General features: G+C 33.8%; 4 protein-coding genes and 1 long non-coding RNA gene across 9 annotated transcripts; 2 read left to right on the forward strand and 3 right to left on the reverse strand.

Annotated features, from left to right (window-relative positions):
- Window positions 1-1,501: 1,501 nt before the first annotated feature.
- On the reverse strand, window positions 1,502-5,331 carry LOC144569724 (uncharacterized). Its single transcript, XM_078320192.1, has 8 exons — window positions 5,032-5,331; window positions 4,565-4,658; window positions 3,932-4,051; window positions 3,676-3,724; window positions 3,014-3,113; window positions 2,336-2,397; window positions 2,163-2,230; window positions 1,502-1,945 (listed from the first exon to the last, which is right to left on the reverse strand). Exons 1-8 carry the CDS (start codon window positions 5,181-5,183, stop codon window positions 1,838-1,840), a joined length of 753 nt encoding a protein of 250 aa, XP_078176318.1. The 5' UTR covers window positions 5,184-5,331; the 3' UTR covers window positions 1,502-1,837.
- A 1,948-nt stretch (window positions 5,332-7,279) lies between these two features.
- On the reverse strand, window positions 7,280-11,251 carry LOC144569751 (uncharacterized). Its single transcript, XM_078320223.1, has 8 exons — window positions 11,024-11,251; window positions 10,142-10,235; window positions 9,538-9,645; window positions 9,248-9,320; window positions 8,641-8,740; window positions 8,090-8,151; window positions 7,914-7,978; window positions 7,280-7,390 (listed from the first exon to the last, which is right to left on the reverse strand). Exons 1-8 carry the CDS (start codon window positions 11,173-11,175, stop codon window positions 7,280-7,282), a joined length of 765 nt encoding a protein of 254 aa, XP_078176349.1. The 5' UTR covers window positions 11,176-11,251.
- A 3,593-nt stretch (window positions 11,252-14,844) lies between these two features.
- Window positions 14,845-20,163, forward strand: LOC144569719 (uncharacterized). The gene is made up of 6 exons (XM_078320184.1): window positions 14,845-15,690; window positions 16,983-17,097; window positions 17,790-17,958; window positions 19,034-19,245; window positions 19,571-19,707; window positions 19,806-20,163. The coding sequence occupies exons 1-5, from the start codon at window positions 15,023-15,025 to the stop codon at window positions 19,688-19,690; spliced, it is 1,284 nt and encodes a 427-aa protein (XP_078176310.1). The 5' UTR covers window positions 14,845-15,022; the 3' UTR covers window positions 19,691-19,707; window positions 19,806-20,163.
- On the forward strand, window positions 15,699-16,817 carry LOC144569725 (uncharacterized). The gene is made up of 2 exons (XR_013516140.1): window positions 15,699-16,126; window positions 16,703-16,817. It is a non-coding gene; the product is annotated as an uncharacterized LOC144569725 (long non-coding RNA).
- A 453-nt stretch (window positions 20,164-20,616) lies between the features above and the next one.
- Window positions 20,617-25,548, reverse strand: LOC144569722 (zinc transporter ZTP29-like). Of its 5 annotated transcripts, none has more exons than XM_078320190.1 (13): window positions 25,281-25,548; window positions 24,469-24,527; window positions 24,246-24,338; window positions 23,003-23,089; window positions 22,723-22,804; window positions 22,497-22,558; window positions 22,350-22,406; window positions 22,172-22,212; window positions 21,959-22,026; window positions 21,531-21,587; window positions 21,299-21,416; window positions 21,035-21,143; window positions 20,617-20,910 (listed from the first exon to the last, which is right to left on the reverse strand). In XM_078320190.1, the coding sequence occupies exons 1-12, from the start codon at window positions 25,342-25,344 to the stop codon at window positions 21,098-21,100; spliced, it is 834 nt and encodes a 277-aa protein (XP_078176316.1). In that variant the 5' UTR covers window positions 25,345-25,548; the 3' UTR covers window positions 20,617-20,910; window positions 21,035-21,097. The 5 variants fall into 5 exon arrangements, with proteins under 5 accessions (XP_078176316.1, XP_078176317.1, XP_078176315.1 ...); XM_078320191.1 differs by having other exon boundaries at window positions 21,963-22,026; window positions 22,723-22,816; XM_078320189.1 differs by having other exon boundaries at window positions 20,617-20,866; window positions 22,723-22,816.
- Window positions 25,549-25,927: the final 379 nt, after the last annotated feature.

Below are 25,927 nucleotides of genomic sequence, written 5' to 3' on the forward strand. Positions count from 1 at the left end.
ATTTAAACCGTTGAAATTCATATACATCGTACAGAATCTAATTTTTGATTTAACCTGAATTTTTTCTTCTGGTTTCAAAATGCCTAGAACCAGCAACTTTTTTTTGCAGAAAGTTTGTATGAAACTGGAAATTTAATATTCGGTTTGGACAGATTTCGAAATTCCTCTGCATGAGATTTAGATTTTAAAATTATTTATTAATTTTGAATATTAATAAAAATTTCGGATTATTATCAATTTTAAGAAAAAGAATTCTTTCTAAAAGAGCTATGGCAAAAAAAAAAAAGGGTCTCTCTGAAAATTTAGTCAAAAATCGGGCTGAATCTAAATTTATTTTGGCTATGTTTTAATGCTTCTTACACTCAATAACTTCGATATTAGCTATTTGGGGGATATGAACTAATAAAAAAAAAATTGTGGCTCCAGAGGTATAAATTAAAGTATAATGATCAATTTTCATTCAGAGCATGTTTGCATGTGATTAGAAAATTCCTTAAAAGATGGTTTTCAATTGTCAAAATAGTAAAAAAATCATGTTAATCCAAATAACATGAATTTAAAATAGTTCAAATGTTATTTGAACTGTATTTTTTTTTTTTCAAAAGAGTAATAACATGTTATTTTATAAAAAAATTAACTAATAAAATGGCACTAACTAATACTATTCTAAAAAATATATCTTTATATTACATCTAAATAAAAGTAATGCTATTTATTTTCAAATTAGAGAGTAATCGTATCAACTCAAATATAATATTTTAATGTGTTATAATTATTTGACACATGTCAAAACAGGTTTTAACTTTATCAAAACCGTATAGCATCCGTCATCAATTTTATCTTTAACTTAGATAAACAAATATGTAGAGCGGGAAAAATGATATGGCGGAGCCAGCCCCATCACAGAACGGCACAGTTACGATACAGAACAGCAAGGCACGCGTGTCACTGCGTGCTGTGACTCGCGTGTCCCATGCTGTGACTATCTTTTAAAACTTTGGCACAACACATCACGTGAAAGATTTAGTCACAACACAGCACGTAATCACACAAGTCATGCTTAATTAGAACCATTAATTATTGATTAAATGTTGAATATTTAATAAACTAACTTAAATTATGATTAAATGGTCACGCAAGTCACGCAAAACAAATTTGGTCACAGTATGTTTGGGCACGGCGTGACTCGCATAGCGTGACCATTCGCGTGCCGTGACCACGGCACATAAAAAATTAAATTGATCACAGCACGATATGGCACATTTTTTCCACTCTAAATACATACACAATAAAGGTGTGCCTAAATCCAATTATATTTCCTCTAAATTTCACAACACCATATCAATTTACTAAACCCGGATTTAAAGAACTAAAATGAAGAAAAATGCCGTCAAAAGGCTCAACAGGTAAGGTAGAAGGCATGCGCAAGCCTGAAATCTTACCAAAATGGCAAAACCTCAATCAAGAAACTCACAAGCAAATTGACAGGTAAGAAATGCTATGGAAAAAAGGTACAGCATGGTACTACTATGAAGATTTTTCTAATATTTTCCTTGTAGTAATTAGTGAGCAATCCATTTTCAAAAGAAAAGATAATACCTAGTAAACTACATTCCGCAAGAAAATTTGCCTCTAACAGAAGCTTGAGGAAATACATGTCAAAATCTACACAAAAACAATAACTAATGATACATAAACGGAGCAGAGCAAATACATGCCAAATATGCCAAATTAGTTGCATTCGCCTAACTCGCTGGCACAAGCTGTAATAAATACTTAATAGCAAATTATCATTGGTTGAAAGATTGAAACAGGTGCAGAGATAATTAATTTACTATTATTTTTTTGCAAGATTTTTCAATACATCCTTAGCACGGTGCTCCATCTTGGGTAGGGCCCACTCATGCTGTAGAATGTCCAAACTATCCTTCTCTACGCCTAAGCTCTGGTAAAGTTATAACAAACATTTCACAGATTAATTGCTCTCATTTTCTAATCAGACAGTATCATGTAAATATCATGGATCAGGATCAAACACCAAGTTTTCAGTTTTTTCAATTGGAAATAAAGGAGTGAACTAGCAAGTAAATCAGTGCACTCATGACAGCCATTGCTTCATAGAATAACACACATAATTGACAATAATTCAAATTCTTTGATACCTGGGATGCGTTGAAACCAAATCCACCACCACCGCTCATTTGCATCATCTTTTGTGCATCATCAGTCGCTGAATTAAAGTAAAAAACAAACATCGTTAAAGTCTGCAAGTGTTTTAACAACCACATAGAAGATAGATAATAATACCAATAAACATAAATCTAATCCAACTTACCATTTTCTTCTCCAAGAATGAGACTGAAGAAACCCCTCAATCCAAAGAGATTCAAGAAATACCTAAACAGGGGTAAAACAGTAAATAGACCAAATTAATCCAAACTTGTGACAACACTGGACTAACCCAAAACAAGAATAGACAACACGGAAAATTAGGGCATCCCTGCCTACCAGACCTTGGGCATTTTGGGAAAAAGGCTCAAATCACATCACCTTCAGCACTGTTTCATTGCACCCAAAAGAACAAACCTTGGGCATTTTGGAAAAAAGGCTCAAATTACATCACCTTCAGCACTGTTTCATTACACCCAAAAGAACAAACTTTGGGCATTATGGGAAATATAGCTGATGCTATAGTGGAAAAGTGGATGCAATCAAAACTTTCCTCATAACTAATTGTCAAAATGTCGTGCATAGCCTTGCAACTCATATCTCTCTACAAAATAAGACATTCTATGCACACCCCACAAATCCATAAAACCTATTGAAAGATATGAGTAGAGTAATGCTAATCATTTAATTGGTCCACTTGGAGATGAGGGGGCTCGGTTGATGTTTCCAGTGCTTTATACGGGCCTACGTGTTTTCAACTTTTGGAGATAGACAAAGGATATTTTGAGTTATTGTAGGGCAACTTTTGATTACATCAAAGTAATAACAAATTAACAACTTTTACCAAGAACGGCTGCTGACGTAGCTGACATCAACAGTGCTCAAGTCAATGCCATTTTGCAGCATGGCCCGAAATCGAGGTGTTAATGGAAAAGGTATCTTTGCTGAGATATCAAATAATTCACAACAAAACGTATGTCAATTCCAATGCCCATAAATAAAGAGCAGTGATGATTACAAACAACATTTATTTAAGAAAATAATTCATCAACAACACTTGATTCAAATCAATTATTTCAATAGTTTTTTTGTCTAAACAATATGGTTGGCCGTACTAACACACACCAGACTTAGCCTTATTTCAGCTCATTCCGTAAAAGCAAGTACTGGTACTAACTCAGGAATCAAAACCTATTTGCTCAAGATATGTTTAATATCATTCCAGCTAAAACAGGGAAGTACTTCACAAAGAAGACATCCAATTATAGTAAAATCTGTTTAGTATTCTTTCAAATTTAGCCTTTCATACTAGATGCAGAGGAATAGGACATAATCCTCGCCAGGATCTCTTATTGCAAGATAAAGTAAATGAAAATGGAAATACTGTAAAATATACCGGAAGTTTATCCTGTGATAGGGAATTAGGAGTTACGCTTGTGCCAAAAAAAAAATTATATTTGTTTCTGAGAAAAAAATTATGAAACTAAAAAACTGCTTTGCATGTACCTGCCACAAAACCGGAAAAGAAGAAGTTCACCCAAGCAAATGTAAGAGTCTGAAAAGAAGGTCAATTTTTAAATTTGAGTGTACAAACAAAGAACTAAAAACAAAAAATGAACTATTTATCATGGTAAATAACAAGTATGCAACACATTGAACATTTATGCAGGGACAAGCATGAAGTAACCAATTACTTTGGGGCATGGACAATATTTTTGTAGTTTCGCCTGGGTAAGAATGTAAAAATTAAAATTGACAATACCTGAGGTATAATCATGGAAAGGTTTTTTTTCATCATGTCCATGGCCATGTTTGGGTCCTGAAACATCTGTGCTTGTGCCGCCTTTGCATCTTCTTTCGGGACATAAAGCAGCCCATTTTCCTATTACAGCAATGAAACTCTTTCTTTATGAACAAAAGCCTCATGTGATGCAGTTATACAACTTATGGCAATACCATTTCCTTTACCAGTAACTCTCTCTTTCTCTCTCTCAATTATGATTACCAATAACAGCTTTGTTTGGTTGAGCGGCAAAGCTACATGCAATAGCTTATTAAAATTTCAGAGCTTATCTTAGGTATGTAACAACATACCCCCTTGGATGCTTAGTCAATCATACATAAAACCGGTATAGTCCCGGCAGGTATTTAATCAAATGCGCTAAACGATACCCATACCAACACGTATATGCCTCAATAGATAGTCAATACTCACATTAACAGGCCTCAGTGGATAGTTGGCTGAAACAGAGTCTTTAGGCAGACATCTAATTGCAGAATTCCAAATAACAAAACATCGACTACGAACATAAAGGGCATTCAAAACAGGATGCAATCAGTGACACTGAGCAAGAACCGGTACCGTACTGTTATCTGGTACTAAAACTTTGTGTACCTCATTGGTGAAGTAAATTCGCCGAGAGCGAAATGACTTTAATGGAATTAGATGGGCTCCAGACCTCAAATTTCTTGCTCTGATTACTGCTTGCCTATATACAAAGTGAAATAAATTGCCAAAAAAAATTAGGTGTGTTTTCTTACTTGAAGTGGGTGAATACTTGGTAATCAAGTACAGACTTTTTTCCCTGTCGATATCAACTCAAGTAGGTTTTTTTCCTGTTGCAGTAACTTAAAACACAAAGAAACAAAGCTAATTGTTTTGTAACCATCGACTGGAACTTATTCAAATTAAAACAAAACTTCTTCCTAAACCAAAAGTCTAAAGCTTGGGCAACTGTATTCCCAATAAAAATCCTATATCGAATAACAAAATAATGACGATCAAATCAACAACCGGTTGGAAAACAATATTGAAAACTAAACATAAAATAATGAAATTTGCACGAAAATAAATAGAAATACCCTTCTTTTATCGCCTTTGTGTCAGGATTCTGTGACGATCGGGTTAGCTTGGAGACGAAGTAGCGGAGAATCCCTATGAGAACCATCACAACAGACAGAGGCACCAAGACCCAATTCCTAATCGCCGTGTCCAAAACCAGATCATCGGCCATTTTTGCTAAGTCAAGCTCGACTGCTCGAGGAACGAAGAGAGAGACAGAGAGAGAGATCTGGTCGAGAACTGGGAGATGCAAACTGGAGCTTGGGTAAGAACCTTCAATGAATGAATCGACGGTCCTGATTCTAAATTAACGAAAGATCTCTTTCCTTTTCAGAATGGTCCCTGTAGTTACATCATATTATCATAAAGGAGAATTTTATGTATACCACTCAAAAACTATGAAATTGCATTTCTTTTATCCTCCAAATTTCATAATTACCTATTTACCGTTTAAAATTTAAATTACCTCATGTATTTATCCAATTAATTGAAAACTAATATTAGTTAGGTTTAATCTTATATAAAAATATAATTAAACAATTCCTTCTAGACAAAAATGATAATTGCTCTTGTTTTCTTTTATCTTTAGCAACAAAATTATGTCCCTTCTTCTTTCCTTCCACGCTAAATATTTGCTTTTGATCGCTTCTAACCCTCTCAGCACCAATTCATCTCCTTGATGCACAACTGTGGTGAGTGAGATTTGAACTTAAGACCTCTCAACCATAAAATAGAGCTTTTACCACTAGGCTACAACTAAAACATTTGTCATTTATTGAGGGTGGCTGGACTATATAGAAAGTTAAAAAAAAAATTCAATTAAATTTCTATATGTATAATTAAAAATTTGAAATCACAGGGGTGGCTTAGCCAATAGTTTGGTGTTTACAATTTATGTAGTGGAATTTATACTTGCAATGTTAGGTGTTCGGAGTTTTTAGTATTAATACCTGCGTTGTAAATTGTTAATATGTATAGCATCTCCATCAGTGCAATTGATTAGCAATTGCAAAACACTTGTCAAATTGAAAGTAACAACTAATTGCAAAATAAATGCATTCATTAAAGAGTAGTAATTGCAAAATTTTACTTTTTAAAGAATAGTAACCGCCAATTTTCTCAGATGAAAGTGCTTTTCAATGCTTTCATAATATGAAAGCTTTCAAATTTTGAAAGGGTTCAATATTTTTGAACATAGAAATGAAACTACCAATAAAGACTTTGCAATTACATTTGCAAGTTATTGGAGATATACTTATTTCATTAGATATTTACACTTGCAAAGTCGAATGTTCACACTTTTACGTGTCTATACTTATTTCGTTAAGTATTAATTCTATACTACAGTGTTTATGTCTTCATTGTTAAATATTTACATGTTATTTGAATATTAACATCTATATAGTCAGTCTGATCTTAGATTGATAAAGTCAAGTACTTATCATAAACATTATTTTGCAGAAGTTCACGACATAATTGCATTTTTATTAATGTTAACTATAGATATGCAAATATATTATAAAAAATATATGCAATTGAGGACGAGATATTCAAAATGTTGCTAAGGAAAAAATATAAAGACGGAAGAGCGGAAAAATGTGGTTTAATTTCTACGAAAAAGAATGACGAACAAAGATGTTTGCTGAAAAAAGAACAACAGATACCATAAAAGAAAAAAGCCTGAGTAAAAAATGTCAGGGACAAACTTGAAAACAATATCAGAAAAAAAGAAAAGAAAGATGGTTTCTCTGAATAAAGTGAGGAAAAGTTTTGACACATCCTATTTTTTCCAATGTATTTATATATAGTCATGTTTTATCCCCTGAAAAATGAAAATGTTTAAAATAAACTCACCCCCACATAAATTGTCCCACAATCTAAAATAGAAAGTGTGATGTATTAAACTTAAACAGATTAAATAAAAGATTGTTATTCTAGTCCACACATTAAGAATAATGACCACAAACTAAATTTTGAATATCACGTGGATAAATTTTTACATTGAAAAAAAATACGTATTTCACAGTAAAATATCTTGTCATTCTACGAAGAAATGCTTGTTTGATTTTCTCAAGAAATATTTAAAGTGTTAAAGCTAAAAAAATCCTTGTATATAAAATATATATTTTTAGTTGAGTAATAATAGATTTTCAGTAGAGTTTCTTTTTTAAGTTTAACCGCTAACAATTGTATTGATAAATTAAAACAAGTTTATATACAAGGTCCTATAAGAAAAAAAATAGATGTTAACAAAAGAATAATTGATTTTCAGTAGAGTAACGCAAGACTTTCCAATACATCCTTAGCACGGTGCTCCATCTTGGGTAGGGCCCACTCATGTTGTATAATCTCCAAACTACCCTTCTCTACACCTAAGCTCTGGTAAATTTACAACAAACATTTCACAGATTAATTGCTATCATTTTCTATAATATCATGGATCACACACTAAGTTTTTAAGTTTTTTCAATTGGATATAAAGGAGTGAACTAGCGAGTAAATCCATGCAGTCATGACCATAGTCACAAGATTCGCGAATTAAACCCGAATAATTCGTTTTTTTTGTAATACCGAACTGAATGCCGAATTATTCGGTTGATCGAACTTTAACCGAATTAAATCCGAATAATTTGCTAATTTTACGTATTTTTCCCGAGTTTTACAAATTATTCACAAATTTTTCCCATACCATTTTTTTTTGTTTTTTGCTCTTTTGCAGGACTGAGATATCTTATCTAGATAATTCCGAATCATTTCCGAATTATACCCGAATTATTTCCAAATCACGAATTTTTGACATCGCCAAACCGAACCCAAATAATTCATTTGTCACTATGGTCATGACAAACATTGCTTCATAGAATAACACAGATAATTCCCCATAATTCAAATTCTTTGGTACCTGTGATGCGTTGAAACCAAATCCACCACCGGTCATTTGCATCATCTTTTGTGCATCATCATTTGCTGAATTAAAGTAAGACACAAACATTGTTAAAGTCTGCAAATATTTTAACAACCACAGAGAATAGAAGATAGATAATAATACCAGTAAAAAATAAATCTAATCCAACTTACCATTCTCTTCTCCAAGAATGAGACTGAAGAAACCCCTCAATCCGAAGAGATTCAAGATATACCTAAACAGGGGCAAAACAGTAAACAGACCAAATTATCCTAATTTGTGACAACACTACTAATCAAAAACAAGAATAGATCACACGGCAAAATTATATCCAAATACCCTTTACTGATGAAAAAGGTTCAAAGTACATCACCTTCAGCACTGTTTCATTGCACCCAAAGGAACAGACCTTGGGCATTTTGGGAAATAAAGCTGAGGCTATAGTGGAAATGTGGGTGCCATAAAAACTTCCCTCAGAACTAATTGCCAAAATGAAATGTCATGCACTGCTTTGTAAATCATTTATCTCTGTAAAATAAGACAATCTATGCACACCCCCACAAATCCATAACCTATTGAGAGATATGAGTAGGGTAATGCTAATCATTTAATTGATCGACTTGGAGATGAGGGGGCTCGGTTGATGTTTCCAGTGCTTTAGTTTTTGTGGGGCACAAGTGAACTTTTGATTACATTAAAGTAATAACAAATTAACAACTTTTACCAGGAATGGCTGCTGACGTAGCTGACATCAACAGTGCTCAAGTTAATGCCATATTGTAGCATGGCCCGAAATCCAGGTGTTAATGGAAAAGGTATCTTTGCTGAGATATCAAATATATAATTCACAAGAAAAAATATGTCAATTCCAATGCTTGTAAATAAAGAGCAGCGATGATTACAAACAACAATTATTTAAGAAAATAATTCACCAACAATACTTGTATAATGCAAATCAATTATTTTATTAGTTTCTTGTCTAAACAATATGGTTGGCCGAACTACGCACACCAGACTTAACCTTATTTCAGCTCATTCCGTAAAAGCAAGTAAAGGTACTAAGTACTAACTATCTAATTGTAGCCAAATCTTTTTAGTATTCTGTCAAATTTAACCTTTCTTACTAGATGCAGAGGAATAGGACATGTTCCTCATCAGAAATTCAGAATCTCTTATTGCAAGATAAAGTATTATGAAAATGGAAATTCTGTAAAGTATACCAGAGGTTCATCCTGTGATCGGGAATTAGGACTAACGCTTGTGCCAAAAAAGTACTTTTTATTTGTTTCTGAGAAAATAATTATGAAACTAAAAAACTGCTTTGCATGTACCTGCCACAAAACCGGAAAAGAAGAAGTTCACCCAAGCATATGTAAGGTACTGAAATAAGGGAGTTGCAATCATCTGAAAAGAAGGTCAACTTTTTAATTGGAGTGTACAAAAGAAGAACCAAAAACAAAAAAAAAATGAAAAATTAACTATTATCATGGTAAATGACAAGCATGCAGCACATTGAGCATTCGTGAAGGGATAAGCATGATGTAACCAATTACTTCGGGGCATTGGTAATATATTGTAGTTTCGCCAGGGGTAAGAAGTAAAACTTAAAAATTGACAATACCTGAGGTAGGTTTTTTTTCATCGTGTCCATGGCCATGTTTGGGTCCTGAAACATTGGTGCTTGTGACCTCTGTGCCTCTTCTTCCGGGACATGAAGCGGCCCGTTTTCCTATTATAGCCATGAAATTCTTTCTTTATGAACAAAAGCCTCATGTGACGCAGTTATACAACTTATGGAATACCTTTTCTTTTCCCAGTAACTCTCTCAATTATGATTGCCATAACAGCTATGTTTGGTTAAGCGACAAACTTACATGCAATAGTTTATTAAAATATCAGAGCTTATCGTAGGTATTTAACATCATAGCATACCCCTTGCATGCTTATTCAATCATACATAAAACCGGTATAAACCCAGCAGGTATTGTATTCTAATGTGCTAAGCAATACCCATACCAACACGTATATGCCTCAATAGATTGTCAATACTCTAATCAACAGGCCTCAGTGGATAGTTGGCTGAAACAAAATCTTTAGGCAGACATTTGATTGCAGAATTTAAAATAACAAAACATCGACTACAAACTCTATGGGTACTCAAAACAGGATGCAGTCGGTGCAAGAACCAGTACTGTACTGTTATCTGGTACTAAAATTTTGTGTACCTCATTGGTGAAGTAAATTCGCCGAGAGCGAAATGACTTTGATGGAATTAGATGGGCCCCAGACCTCAAATTTCTTGCTCTAATTATTGCTTGCCTACATACAAAATTAAAGAAATTACCAATAAATTAGGTGTTTTCTTACTTGAAGTGGGCAAAACTTGGTAACCAATTACATATTTTTTTTCCTATAGATGTTAACTCAAATAGAATTTTGCCTAGTCCAACTTTCTACTTGGAGACATGAAGTTAGGGGTGCAAACGGATCGGATACGGACCGGATAGTGGTAAAACCATATCCATATCTGTTTTTATTTTTCGGATACGGATACGAATCGGATATTAGACAGATACGTACGGATACGGATCAGATGTCAGATATCCGGAGATATATACATAAATATTTTCATAACATATACTAAATTATATGGTATATATTTACTATCAGATATAGATAATTAAAATTCAAAACCATATCCGTATCCCTATCCGTACAGATATTCAAATATCGGATATCCATATCTAATTTTCGGATACGGTTGAATATTATCCGATCCGTTTGCACCCCTACATGAAGTAATGTCCATCTTGCTGTCGAGTAAACTTAAAACCCAAAGAAACAAAGCTAATTGTTTTGTAACTCATGGCAGCATCACGCCCTACAGAAAATCAAGACGATGAGATCTAACTATCGATTGGAACTTACTCAGATTAAAACAAAATTTCTTCGGAAACCAAAAGTCTATAGCTTGGGCAACTGTATTCCCAATATAATCCTAAATTGGGTAAAAACATAATGACGACCAAATCAACACCAATTGGAAAATAAGTATATAAAACTAAACATAAAATAATTGAAATTTGCACGAAAATAAACAGAAATACCCTTCTTTTATCGCCTTTTTGTCAGGATTCTGTGATGATCGGGTTAGCTTGGTGACGAAGTAGCGGAGAATCCCTATGAGAACCATCACAACAGAGAGAGGCACCAATACCCAATTCCTAATCGTCGTGTCCAAAACCAGATCATCGGCCATGTTTGCTCAATGTCAAGCTCGAGGAGCGGAGAGAGAGAGAGAGAGCGCGCGTCAAGTTTTTCAAAGAGAGAGAGATCTGGTCGATGCAAACTGGAGCTTTATATGCGTGAGGACCGTATATGAATCGAGTGCGCATCCTCTGAGGTTTTTGATATTTTACGTGACTGACGTGTCCGGTGCCTATTCGGTGATGCCGTAGGGGCCAGTATTATTGGAGCTTTGAGATTCGTGCCGAACGTCTTTGAACGGTTGAGATTTTCCAAAAGGTCACGCAAAATATGAGATGTCTCAGAGGATGCGAATTCGTATGAATCCACGATCCTCATTCTAGGTGGAGTTTTTGTCAAAGGGTTTTGGACAAACTTCATCCAAAGTCATTGTGAACCGTCCGATCTGTATTAACATTTACAATGATGGTTTAGATTTACGGATTCATTCAGAGATATTAAGTTTTACATATGTTGGCACTAATCTTAAAGTAAATCAAACGGTATGTCTCATTTTTGGATGAGATTCTGTCCAATATCCTTTGGACAAAATCCAATTCCCCTGATTCTAAATTAACGAACGACGTCTTTCCCTTTCAAAATGATCCCCAAATTATTATAAATAAAAAATGAGCTCTTTTATTGGATTTATATAATTAGAGTATTGGTGTTTATTAGAGAATTTGTCGAATTTTTAAAAACTGCGTTTATTTTTGGAGGTACAGGTTTGATTTATTTGGACAATCTAAAAATAATTTAGTTATTGTCAATTTGTCTTATTAAGAAGATGCTAATATGAAATCAAAATTGCTAAAATAACTATTATATCGAACGGCTGTTTTAATTGCATGGTTCTTGTAGTCTGATGTTGTCATAATCGATGTGATTTAACACATAAGATATGTTTGATTGGAGTGAAAATATGTTATATATGTTTAGAACAAGATTATTCTAAATAATTTATATTTTATATTTGGTTGGAGTTAAATAGTTAGAATAAGAAATTCAAACTTTTCGTCTTATTAGAATAATCTATTCTTACAAAATATTAAATTTGACTATTCTAATAAAACAAATGACAAAAAAAATATTCTAACTATTCTTATTTTGCAACCAAACATACCTATAGTCTTTATTGTTCCATAGCTTCTTTAATACAGTGTTTGAGTTTGGTATCTGTCTCCATATCCCAACAGAATGGTGAATATTAACACCTACATAATCATTAATCAGTTGTTTATACATCAACCGTATGATATTTTAAGATTTACAAAGTCATATATTTATCATGAACATTATTGTGCAGAAGTACAACATGATTGCATTTTCCTAATATTGATTACGGATATACAAACAAAAAAATAATAAAAAGTATACAATAAAGGGTAAGATATTTAAAAAATTTTAAGAAAAAAAAACAAAAAAGGAAAAAAAATGTGATTTTTAAAAAGAAGGATTATGACTGGTAGATATTTGATTAAAAAAAGAGAGAGAGAAAAGAATCAACACATACCATAAAACAAAAGAGGCCGAGTAAAAAATGTCTCAGATGTTTTTTTTTTTTTTTCAATCAAAAAATGTTTGAAAATAATGATAGAAAGAAACAGATGTTTTTATATTTTTATGAAAATGTACTTGGAGATCGAATTTTATATTTTTAGATATTTTTACTATCTTTTTAGATAAATAAAAAATCACTTAATCTAAAATTCTGGACCATCCGAAAGAAGTGATTTTCTATCTATTTAATAAAAAAAATATAAAGTTTGATCTCTAAGTACTTTTTTATATAGAGCTTATGTTTGAAATTTGAAAATAGAAATATAAATTCTTATTACTAGTCGATCAGTAATATTACATAGGGGCTCATGTATTAAAAAGAAACATTTTTAGTTGAGTTATAATATATTCAATAGTGTTAATTTTTATCTTGGGTAAATTTTATGGGGTTCACTAAACTTTGTTTTTTTGTTACGATTGGTCACTCAAGTTTAATTTGTCTCTTCGAAGTTCTTAAATTTTATATTTGTTCCAATTAAATTATTTTGTACTATTTTTGTGTAAAATAATAACGTGATATTGCATGGCAGCCAATTCACATACAACTCATCACTTTATATATCTAGTTTAAATACATCAGTTTGATTTTAATTGGAATCAAGGGGCACTTTTAACGAAAATAGCAACAAAGTAATTTCATTGGAACAAATAAAAGTGAATAACCAATTCGTAACAAAAAAAAAATTATAAATGTTCCAATCAAATCCCTGAGTCAAAGAGAAATAAGAGAAATTAAAAGAAAATAACAATCTGTAATAGTGCACCTACATGTCTTCATAGACGTTGTTTTGTTATTTGGATGGTCCAGAATTTTCAGATCAAGTGATTTTTTAAATATCTAAAAAATAGTAAAAAAAATTTCAAAAAATATAAAATTTGGTCTCAAAACACATATTAATATGGATAACAAGATAAACGGTTCGGATCGACCATTAAAATTTGAAAACTCAAATATAGAGTCGTAACACAGTAACAACCCGTAATATGCATAGTACCATAGACTTACTCTATAACAAATCTCATAACAAAAAAACCGTACAATTTTGGATTTGTTTGTTACACCTATTTGAGGCCGGGACCAGAAACTCGAGAATAGATGGAAAGTGTTGCTACTATATATTCGAATTCAATCATTCATAGATCAAAGCGGAATTGAATAATAACAAAATTAGTTAATAGTTAGTTTTGACTTTTGAGGGACGAAAAAAAAACAAGCGCATGAAATGACACAGTCAGTGTGTCATCTGACAGAAAAGATTTAATCTTTTTTTTTTTAGTATAAACCCGTAGGTATAGAAAAGATTTAATCACCGGTGAGGTGAACGTCATAACAACAAAATCGTTTTCTTTTTTTCACGTGCGGGAGCTATTATTTATGAAAGAAGAATAAGTTGTAGGGGTGTTTCTGAAAATTCCCAAGAATATTGAACCAGCCCTATCCCAACAGAAATTTTTATTAATAGAAAAATAAAAAAATATCGATGATGGAGAAAAAATTTGTGTTTTTTTGACATCTAGAAAATAAACGAGAAAACATTATAAACTATCACGATCAGCTTAACGAAAATCTAATTACCCTCTTAACTAAATCACGAAAAAAAAAAAATATGAACTTCATAGTCCACCACAGCCAAAGGACTTTATAGTCTATCACAGCTAGAGAACACAAAAAAAAAGTTCTAAACACAGCATACAAACGCCACAAACACCTCTGATTGTGATGGTTTATAAAGATCAAATTTTTTTTCCGCAATTAAGTTAGTTTATAATTAGATTTCGTTAAGCAGACCGTGATAAACAATCACGTCCTTTTTAGATATAAAAAAAAAAACACAATTTTCTTCTCCATCATCTTTAATATTTATTTAATTATTTTTCTATTAATAAAAATTTCGGCTATCCCAATCCACACAAACGAGAGATTAAATCCTGTACAGTGGTGTTCCAACAAAGGAATAGATTTGAACCGTTAGATATTATCAGACGGCTGATATCAGATATTCTGACGAGATCCGACTGACTGGATGGTGCGGAATTTCACATACGTACATCAGGGGTAAAACCGTCAAAGTCTACTGGGTCTCTCACAGCATACCCTACGTCTTAACCCAGGCAAAGAGAGAGAAAGACACATTTGGAGAGAGATAGACAGAGAGAAAGGGGAAAGAGGCGAAAGAGAGAGAAAGAGACAAATAGATAGGAGAGAGATAGAGAGAAAGAAGGAAGAGAGAGATAGAGTCGAATTATTTTTCCAATAATTCCAGTAATTTCAATTTCCCCTCTCCCGCCTTTCCCACGCCATGGTGTCTGACCAGGAGATCGCCAGTTGCGTCGAGTCTCTCCTCTCCTCCGGCAGCTCCACCGGCGGAGCCGCCGCTGGAGACACCTCCTTCGCCACCGTGCTCAGAGGCGCCGAGGCCAAGCTTGGAGTCGACCTTTCGCATAAAGCCTCCTTTATTCACGACCAGATCGACCTTCTGCTGGGTCCACGGCGGCCGGCCCTCAACCATGCCCCACCACCACCGGCTCCTCCTCCGGTACAGCAACAGCCGCAAGCGGTTCAGCTGGTACAACAGCCAGTACAGCCAGTTCAAGTGGTACAACAGCCGGTACAGGTAACCTTGCCCCATCCTCCACCACCAGCTCACCTACTGTTCCAGCCTATTCCGGGTCTACACCTCATTAATGTGGGAGGGGGCAATGTGGCCGCACGGATGACAACTGGTACAACAGGACCTGCTAGTAGTGGGACCATGCAAATGGGGCAGGTGCCAGCTGGCTCAGGGATAGGGGAGGGGGTTCAGCTCGGGCAGATGGGGCAGGTACCAGTGGCTTTCTATCCACCCCCTCCTCTGGCTTACAGGTTTGGCGCATACCACACTGTACCGGGTCAGCAACCTGTGATGGTAACTCCACAACCTGTGGTTCAGGTCAGTGGGTCTCACACTACAGATGCTTCTAAGGAAAGGTATAGACTTTATGTGCCTCTCTCACGAATTTGAGTTTTCTTCTCTGGAATTGGGTTATGGGTGAAGTATTGATAAACTGTAAACGATATTGGTACTTAAGCGGTTATAAGGAAATTGTTTCCAGAGGTAATGTCGATCGTAGTTCTTCATAGCTTTATCCAATTTCATGAGAAAAATAAAACCACTTAGAACTAGAGCCTTAATTCATTATTGCTATTTAGTAATTGGTTTGGTAAGGTTTATGACCATATTTGGGCTAAAGTTAGAAGAATTCATATCTTCTAAAGTACCAGAAGCTACGTACAAGTACGGGTTTTTGTCAGGTATGAGAGAGGATGGGAAGCCAACGTAGTTTTTTTAGGTATCATTGTGTTTTATCTGTAATTAACTTTGAGTGAATTTTAGAATGTCGGATTTATGTTCTTAGTGTTGTTTGTACTAGTATCGTACCCGTGCGTTGCACGGAGACATATTACAAGATAAAAAAATTATCATACAAATGACATATTTTCATAAGAAATAGATCAATGAAAATAATTATTGTTCATCAATAAAAAATAGACCAACATATTTCTATAATTGATCATGTAATTTGATCTACATTATGTCATTTTGTAATTTGAAACCTTTTGCACCCTTTTATGAGGGAAAACTATTTCATCATTATTATTTCTTATCCACTAATGACATTCCTTATATGATATAAAAAAATGGAAAGAAATGAAGACAAGGCCAATCAATTATCAATCAATTCAAAAATTGACATTTAAAAAATGGAAAGAAGTTGGGACCAAAAGAAGGTAGACTAAATAAACTTGTGACACGTACGTGTGGCAAGTACGTATTTAAATAAATTTAGACTTTTACACGTAAATAAACATAAAAAAGATTCATAGAATCAAAAGAAGGCAGACTATTTGGTAGGAGGGTTGATATTCAATCCAAAATTTTATCTTTTAATCACAACCATTGACGGATCAGGACATCTACGTGCTTAATATAAGAATGAAGATATCAGAACCAGTTGCTTGTTTGAGGCTAAATTGCGTCCTAATAGAGGGTGGTTGCACAATTGAGGGTTAATTGTTGTGAAGGTGGAATCAATTGAGGCTTCTTTGCACAGTAATGCTTTATTTCTGAATGATTGAAAAATATTGTTAGTTTTGAAAAATAAGAAAAAACTAAACATTGGGTTTTTGCCAGTACCTATAAGCACCTAATTGAGTTCAGTACAAATCTCAGTCATTGGATGGACATTATTAGTTTTACATATATCTTTTTTTTAATACAGTGGGACTGGTGCGGTTAAGCGAAAAAGAGGAGGGCCTGGTGGCCTGAACAAAATCTGTGGTGTTTCTCCTGAACTCCAAAAAATTGTTGGCGAGACTGCCATGTCTCGTACTCAGGTTTGTTTCCTTTCCATATACTCCTTCAATCTGATCTTTAGTCTCCAATACAGGCAATACTCGGAGAACATACTTTTGGATAGAAGAGCAAATTTTGACAAAGTAAACTTGGAAAATTTTATAATTACAAATCCCGTGTACAAATAGAGTGGCTCAGAGATCTCTGTTTTCTGTTTTCCTTTTGCACCAAGTGTTTGGAAAAATAAACCTCAATGAACAACCTCAAACTATGAGAAATTTCAAGGCAGCTATCTTTTGTGCACAACCCTGGCATACGTCTTGTCCTTTTCTTCTTTTTTTTCATTTTGTTTCTGTTTTTACTGGAATGGCACCCAATAATGGATGAGGAAACCAATGTAGACAACACCCAGCCGGGCAAAGGAGAGGAGGGGCCAAAGAGTGGGGTCTAGATATATGGAGTGCTGCCAATGATTAGGGTGGCCAGTTTCTCTTTCATGAGTTTCTTTTAATAGCCAAATGACAAAGGAGGGTAGTTTGTGTTACTTGAATGAAATTGAGAAAGATATGTAGGTTGGTTTCTACAATGCTTCCTGGAGATCATCTATGAGAAATATTATTTGCACTGTTATCCTTGCTTTTTTGTAGGTTTTATAAGGAAGGGTACAGCCATGAAATTTAAAACTGGCAATGTTAATGCTTGACTAATTAAATCATATATGATGAAAAAACAGATTGTGAAGATGTTGTGGGCGTACATAAGGGAGAATAACCTGCAGGACCCAGACGACAAGAGGAAGATAATTTGCAACGATCAGCTCAAGATTCTATTTGAAACTGACTCCACTGATATGTTCAAAATGAACAAGCTCCTCTCCAAGCATATCATTCCACTTGACTCATGTACACCCCCTCTTCCTCTAAAATAATTTATTTTGCTGTATTTAATACATGTGTTTGGATTTACTGGATGGCTCCATGCAGGGTTTATGAGTCTTGTTACTGAGAAACTTGTCATAACATTATGCAACAATTTCATAGTTTTCTGAGGAGTCTGTAGTCCTACTCTATTATTTGTGCATATTATGTTTTATTGTTAGCATTCCAAGAATTGGTTAAAGTATCAATATCCAATCAGATGTTGACAAACAATCATTTTATAAAAAGGTTTTCTAGTTACAGTTGACATTAACTGTTCTTTTATTAACTTTGAGGAAATATTTTGATACAAGCCCTGTAAAAGCTGAAATCGTATGCTCTGCAGAGCTTATTATCACACTATTCCTACTTAATGTTGTCGTCATTCAAACCGTGAATCTTTTTCTTCTGAATTGCATTGTGTGAATCATGAATCAAATCGGTTCACAGCTTCACTAAACTATTCTCAATATGAACTTAAACAGCTAGTTCCTGTTTATAGTAAACAAGTACACACAAATCATTATAATACCATATTATATCATGTCTATGTGGGGACCACTTAAGACGAGTGCAATTTGAGGTTTTGAGCGTGAGATCTAAAGAGAAAATCAGAGAATCTTTATTTTTCCAGTCCCGCTTGTAATTTTTCGCCCCTGCTTGACCATGTCTCTCTTGCAGGGAGCATTTTGCTCAACAAAAAAAATAAAGGAATTATGAAAATGCAAAAAAGAGTGAGAGAGGGGACAGACTTCTCTTTTCATTGGATGGGGGGGGGGGGGGGGGGGGCGGTGGGGGGGAGCAGCCTGCCTTAACACTGGTATTTCATGCATGTTTTGATTAAGCATTGTAAGCATTGAGGATTCTCTTTTGTGGTTTGCAAAAATACACTTAGGATTGACTTGGTAACATTTGTGGATTAGACCCTAAATATGCTAGTAAGACAGGTTTTGTGTCTTGGATTAGGCACTATGTGACTCCAGCATAACAGGTGGCACTTACAAATAATTTGTTAATTTATCTATATAAATATCTCTTAATTAATGTATTTGTTGAGTAGTTGAACTGGAAGCAAGAAAACGTAGGGCCGCAGAGCTATTGGCAGCTAAGGGTGACAAGCCTGAATCATCAGATCAAAATTCAAGTTCAAATTCAAATTCAGTGCTGGTTTCTGATGAGCTGGCCATGTTCATTGGCACAGAAGATAAAGAAATGACACGAGATGATGCACTAAAACATGTATTAGACTACGTCAAAGCCAACCATCTAGAGGTACAATTATCAGGCTAGCTGGTATATCTGGATTGATACCACTAAGATCTAACAAAATGAGTGCCAGATATTCAGTAAATGAGCTTCTTGTCATGCACCGCATAGTTACTAATGGAACTTTAAACCTGGCTTGTTGCTTCAAACTACCTGTTGCTTTATTACCAAATTATCTTAGCACACAGTACTGCTAGTTTTGGGCACCAGTCAGTTCGTATGAATATTGAGTGTCGTGTGCTGGTAAGAGCCTGGCTGTTTGTTTGGTTTCTACTGGATATGCCACCACACTCTGCTCAGTCAAACTTGGTTCTAAATTGATTTCATACAGGATAATGAAAATGCAACAATATTATGTGATGCAAAGCTGAAGGAACTCCTTGGTTGCGATAGTGTACCAACTTCTGGTGTATTTGATATGCTGGTCCGCCATTTTATTGCGGAGTCATGATAGTTTTCTCCTAACTGGTTAGTCTCTCTTTGCTTCAGATCTATATTCTCAATAGTTCGTGTATTATAGTTTGTAAAGTTCTGTAAAAAATAATTACTATATTTTTTTTTTACAGAAGCAGATTTAGTTGATTGCGGTGAACCCAAGTTTAGTGTCTAACAATTTGGAAGAGGACAGATATACAATAATATTTTGTACTTCTATCTAATTAGATTAGCTCAATTGTATGAAAATCATAAGGGTTTGTGTTGATGTTGTTTGCAATCTGTGTAGTGTTGGGAGATTCTTTTTAATGTTGCTATAAGTTTGATTGTAGTTTGCTTTGTTAGTTCTTTGTAGTTTAGTTCTAATTTAGTGCTTGGATTTATTCTCTGACTCCTATATGTAAATGTTAAATTATTGATTGCAACTTGCAAGAATTGCCTTTTGTAGTTCCAACTGTTCAGTTATTTCTCTCCTTGAGGGAATCAAAAGAGAATTTGTATCCTCTGAGTTAACTCAAATTTTGAGTTAAGATCTAAACCGACCGATTTAAATCCGCAATAATATTAAAGGCCCTGTGTGTTATAGGCGTGGGCTGGATTGATCCAAATTCTGATCACATGGCAGAAAAAATTAACTCAAACGGTGTGTTAATGCAGAGGATATGGATTCATCAGAAGGTAGGAGTAGGTGAAGTTCTCAACCAAATCTTTTCAGTAGATGTGAACAAGAGTAAACAAGCTCATGCCTATGTGCCCTTATAAAATCTCATTGCAACTATTTCATACCCTGCAAGAAAAAACCGAGTTTGCCAAAATAATAATCATATTTCGTAAAACTCATGCACAGTTTTGAAGAAATGTTAATTGTCAATTAAGGACGTTTGCTGAGATTATTGAGAAATTCAAAAGCTACTAGACTTTGCTATTTGCTTGAACAACACTCAAGTCAATACTATCACATACACAATTTCCTTTTATCAGCATTCTTATTTAGTTTAATTACAGACATGCTCCTGTTCTTTATTTTCTTTGTGCAAATAATAACATATATTTTTTTCATCCCTAATTCGATGGGATTTTGCTTCAATAGTATTATTGAACTAGAACTCGATGGGAGTTTGCTTTGAGATGATTATTCAATTGGATCTGTCTTCTTTCGTTCAATTGTTATTCTGCAACATATTTTTGTTGCCTGAAGAATTAGATTGCAACTGAGAAGAGCCTTGTCAATTTTTCCTATATAATGATATAAAGGAATAATTAATAATTGGACATAAATAATAAACACTCAGAGAATTAGAAGTCCTACAAACAACACTGATTTTTTTTTTTTTTAAAAAAAAGGAACAGAGTGGATTACCTTCAACTTAATTTCTGGTGTCAACTGATAAAATCAAAAGATTAGTTCAGCAACAGACATTTGTCAGAATCTCAAATCCTTTGGCAAGCTAATGTCAATGAAATATAGGCTGCACAAGAAGAAATGCCATTATAAAGCATTTGCATTTGTGATTGTTATTGTGTTAAGCATGATGCAACAGAAAGGGAGAAATTCATACTTCCTGTTTCTTTTGTTTTCAAAAGAGAACTAGGAATTGAGAAACTAAAATGTTAAAACTCAAACCTTGCAGACATGAATGCCATGCCTATAAAGACAGCTCTGGTTGCATGTCCATGACCGGCATAGTCAAATGCAAGCGGTAGCAGCTCGTGAAATGTCAAGACTGCCATTACTCCACCGACTAAGTAAAAGAGAAGGGTTTGACAGATAAACAGTAGAATTAGTATTTAGACAAAGTTGTAACTTATCTTAATTCTAAATTAGTTTTCAAATAATATGTATCTTTCTAATTAACCTGATCCAAGTAAGCCTTCAAATATTTCAGGATCCAAAGTTTTTGGAAATAAGTATGCTGCAAATTAAAACAAACAATTATCAGAAAAAAGTTCAAATTTGATAGAAGATTATTCGTAGGATGCATTAGCAGTTTCATAAGATTCAGATAGATTGGCCACAAAAATAGTAAACATATCATTTTTCTCAGTAAACAATAGGAAGAAAACAAGTTTGCCATCCAATAACAGTTTTCATTAAATATAAAAATTTGGGGGAAATTTTATGTTGCGAGTACTATTCTTATTTCTTTGGATTAGGAGCCATTACCCCATAAAAATAATTATAAGAATTGAAAACCCTTTTCTTCATTTGAAAACTAGATCAAAAGTGAAAAAAAAACAAGGTAAGATACATACTCATGGAATGAGAATAAATATCAAAACCTACCTACAATTATAACAGCTAAGGGTTCAGCAAAACCAGCGAGTGTCGCAAGCTTAAATGCCTCCCATTTGCTGTTTATTCATCATATAAATTAATAATCACAGGTTCTTTTTTTAAAAAAAAACTGCAGATCAATATATCCTGTGTCTTTTAAAATTTCAGTAAATGTTCAATCTCCAGTCTTTTAATTTTACACCAAGCTAATGAAACATCTACCTGTCAGTTGCAAAGTAGGCAGGAAGAGCCACCGCAACTCCCTAACAAAAGATACATTTTTACCAAATAAATCCAAAGCATTTTTACCAGTGAACTTCTGTCTAATATCAGGAAACAAAGTTTGATTTTTTTAAATTTAAAATGACAAGCAAATTGAGCTTATTTATATGAAATACACCTCGGGTATGTAATGTAGAGCAATTGCAAGAGCCAAGTTGAGACCCACATGGAGTCCCTGGAAATTTCATATAGACAAACCATGATATGTTATTTTGAATTATAAGCAAATTATTCATGGAATATCGATAAGAAAACATGTACATACCTTGGTGGATCCAAGAAATGAGGCAGTTCCTTCGGGAAAGTTCTGCAAGCTAATTCCTGCAACTGTTTTAAAACAGATATATTTTCATGTATAACTGAATAAAAACTCATATGTGGCAAATATACTTTTGGAAAATTACAAATTCAGTGCTAACTTGACAAAACACAATATATTTCAGACCACTGTGAAATTCAAAAAGTGAATTAAACAGTCAAATAATATGTACCAACAGCAGATGTTAAAACACTGAAAACAACTCGTCGGCAATGCCTCCTCATTAAGTCCTTGTTTGTTCCAGTTCCATCACTCAGCTTTTTCTCCTTCAAAAATTTCATGAATTAAATGAGTAATATAAACCTAGTTAGCACAGAATATATATATATATATATCTATAATGGAATTAATGTTAGCATAACTATTTGATTCTTTCTGGTACAAAAGTATATTAATTGTTCATGTAATTTAAATAGTCCAAAATATTTAGGCCCAAGCACCATCTGACAAACCTCTTTTTTATTTACATCACTAGCTGAGATCTCTGGTTCTGGGAAAATATCCACAATAATTGAAAAGAAAAGAGCCCCTGCAAAGAACTACATGAAAAATATAACTTAGTATAGATCTTAGAAAAGTATAAAATTATCCGTAATGAATGAAAAGAAAAATAACACCACAAGGATCTGAAAAGAAAATTAATCTAACTTGAGTATTTATAATAGAAAAGTGTCATATCTGTTTATTAGATATTATCTTATTATGTATGCATGGAAATTTCTCATATTTCAACAAAAGCTTACTAGTATCTTAACTAATAACTCTGCATGAATGAGGTTGTCTTTTTTTTTTTTTTTTTTTTTTTTTTTTTTTTTTTGTTAACTGGGTGCAATTGATATAATATGATTGATGTGAGGAACATTGGCATTTATGCAAATCAATTCTCCTTGTAAATATTACTCATGAATAATTCCACAACTTCCTTTTTAATTTTCCTCCTCATTTGAAAAGAATATTATCAATCACTTCCGAGGCTTATCATTCCATTCTCAATTTCCTTCTGAGTTTCAAGGAAATGAAGAAAACAAGTCATGCTCTTTCTGATCAACAATAACATTTCATTAAACTTGATATAGAAATTTGAGGTATCGCTTCATTTCTTTTGAAACAAATGTCTTCTGAACTGTAATTGTGCACTGAAGAGGAGACGAGACATTTGCTCGGGAATATGAACCTCGGAAATATATAAGCGACTAACCATTTATGTGCACGCGCTATTCGACAATTGACAACACGATCACACACACATCATACTAATTATGCAGGCTTGTCTCGATTTAATTGAGTAATTTATTTCAGTATATATTTGATTTGATTTTTTAGTTTCAATTTATAAAATTCTGTTACTCATAATGGAAATTAAGAAATAAGTATTTTTTTTTTCTTTTCAAGATGAGGCCGGAATGGGATCAAGCCACCAAACGCTCTAATATCAACAAGGGATCCTCAACCATGTTTCGAACCAGCAACCTCTCACACAGAAAATATTATTTTTTTTTTCCACTATATCAAAAACTTCTTATACGAAACAAGTAGTTAGATAAGAAAACCTTCTTGATTTTAATGGTCGGCTTATAGGTTTCATGTACTACAGAGCACATCTTTTCATTATAGAGGCATACAAAAACATAATGGATCTGAAATAAAACAAAATGAAGAATAAATTGCAAATTGGTAATTAGTAAAAATCATTACCCAGAGATTGGCTTTTAGGAAGCCAATGGAATTGATAGCATTGTGTGCCAAGTCTAGGAAGGAAATGCACAGCATAAAACCAGCAGCAAAGCCCTGAAAAGTATTGTTTAGGAATTTAATAGTTTTATTATTTTAAGCATTAAAAACTAAGCAAGATGTCTGAAATTTCAAATTAGACATGAAAACCATTGCAAAGGAAAATAATAAGATGAAGCAAAATCACCTGAAGGAGTCCAAGCATGTGAAGACTAGGGGTGCGATTTAGAATTACCAGAAATGCCCCTGTTCAGTACAAAAAAAAATGGTGAAACTAAATGATAATTAAGTGATTAAGTCAATTATTAAGAGTAATAGTATTTTACAGGGAAGATTAGAAAAGTTGTTTAATTTCCTTTTTTCTTGAGATACAATGGACACAATTAAATCTTATAGCGATATTAGTTTCAAATATATAGATATGCTCCTGGAGCTAGGGGTGTTCAAACAATCGGTTCGGTTCAAACCGAAATAAAATGATCAAATCAAAATTTTCTTCGATTTTCAAAAATAAAATCGAACTGAACTGAATTGATTAAAAACCGAACCGAACAAACCGAAGTAAATTTCGGTTTGTTCAGTTCAAAGCGAAGTAAACCTATTGGTACCATTATTAACGAAAAGAATACATTGTCATACACAACAATTGAAGTTCGGTTTGGTTTAATGAAATCATTATAATACCAATAAAATTAGAATCAAACCAATAAAAATCGGTCGGTTCGGTTTAGTCGGTTTTGAAAAGTCTAAACCGAACCGATCCATTTAAACCGAAAAACCAATCCATTTAAACTGAAATTTTCCGGTTTGGTTAAAAACCGAACAAACCGAACCATTTGAACACCCCTACCTGGAGCAATGTTGATCAATATACTAGAAAGAAAAAAAATATATAGATAGAGAACTCCAAATTTCACTTAAAGGATGCATAATATATTTACAGCAAGTTCTCTTTCCCTTTAGACAGCTAAACTAATTGAACTCACACTTATGACTTACCTATAGAGGTGCTAAGGCCCCCAACAAGCGAGAGAACCAAAGCGACAACCACCTCTGCATCCATTTTGCTTTAGTTAGATAGATATGGAAGAGAAACTAAGCTATGTATATTTTGGAGAGAGATGAATTAATTCTATCTCTCAACAGAGATGGATGTGGTGCTATTTAATTAATTAAGTGCAAGAGGAGATCATATATAAAAGTAGCTAGTGCACTTTTTGTATTATATAAAGAACGTCCAATGGGGTCATTGGAGAACAAGTGGAGTAAGAAAGAGGCTGCGTGTCATAGCGAGCTAACCTAGAGAGAGATCTAGAGAGAGAGAGAGAGAGAGAGAGAGAGTGCGTGTGTGCGTGTGTGTGATGAGAGAAGGTCAAGTTTGGAATGACTTGGCAATGTTTTGCAAACAAATGGGGTCTTTGGCTTGTGCTTGCTTAGAACACTAGACAATGATAGCATTCTACACAGGCCAAAGACAATTAAATTTAATTAATGGACTGGGTTTCTTATCTTTCGGATCGGGTCGGATTACGTGTAATTCTTATTGGATTTTACCTGTATGTGGTTATTCCAAATCCGAATTTCAATGAAGGTAACGTTTGGATTTGTATGCGGTTAGGGTTGTTCATTGGTTCCGGTTTAGTTGG

This window comes from Carex rostrata, chromosome 18 (genome assembly GCF_964058835.1).
Source record: "Carex rostrata chromosome 18, lpCarRost1.2, whole genome shotgun sequence".
Lineage (NCBI taxonomy): Eukaryota > Viridiplantae > Streptophyta > Magnoliopsida > Poales > Cyperaceae > Carex > Carex rostrata.

Excerpts from the sequence above, each read along its gene's own strand:
- LOC144569724 (XM_078320192.1), bottom strand. The coding sequence starts at position 5,183 with ATGGCCGATGATCTGGTTTTGGACACGGCGATTAGGAATTGGGTCTTG. Across the intron at positions 4,052-4,564 it reads GAATTTACTTCACCAATGAG|GAAAATGGGCTGCTTTATGT; the intron begins GTACACAAAGTT and ends TTGCTGTAATAG. Across the intron at positions 2,398-3,013 it reads TACGTCAGCAGCCGTTCTTG|GTATTTCTTGAATCTCTTTG; the intron begins GTAAAAGTTGTT and ends ACCCCTGTTTAG.
- LOC144569751 (XM_078320223.1), bottom strand. The coding sequence starts at position 11,175 with ATGGCCGATGATCTGGTTTTGGACACGACGATTAGGAATTGGGTATTG. Across the intron at positions 9,321-9,537 it reads TGAAAAAAAACCTACCTCAG|ATGATTGCAACTCCCTTATT; the intron begins GTATTGTCAATT and ends CCTTCTTTTCAG. Across the intron at positions 7,979-8,089 it reads CATTCTTGGAGAAGAGAATG|CAAATGATGATGCACAAAAG; the intron begins GTAAGTTGGATT and ends ACTTTAATTCAG.
- LOC144569719 (XM_078320184.1), top strand. The coding sequence starts at position 15,023 with ATGGTGTCTGACCAGGAGATCGCCAGTTGCGTCGAGTCTCTCCTCTCC. Across the intron at positions 15,691-16,982 it reads ACAGATGCTTCTAAGGAAAG|TGGGACTGGTGCGGTTAAGC; the intron begins GTATAGACTTTA and ends TTTTTAATACAG. Across the intron at positions 17,098-17,789 it reads CTGCCATGTCTCGTACTCAG|ATTGTGAAGATGTTGTGGGC; the intron begins GTTTGTTTCCTT and ends ATGAAAAAACAG.
- LOC144569722 (XM_078320189.1), bottom strand. The coding sequence starts at position 25,344 with ATGGATGCAGAGGTGGTTGTCGCTTTGGTTCTCTCGCTTGTTGGGGGC. Across the intron at positions 22,559-22,722 it reads TGTTTTAACATCTGCTGTTG|TTGCAGGAATTAGCTTGCAG; the intron begins GTACATATTATT and ends GTTTTAAAACAG. Across the intron at positions 22,213-22,349 it reads CTCTACATTACATACCCGAG|GGAGTTGCGGTGGCTCTTCC; the intron begins GTGTATTTCATA and ends ATCTTTTGTTAG.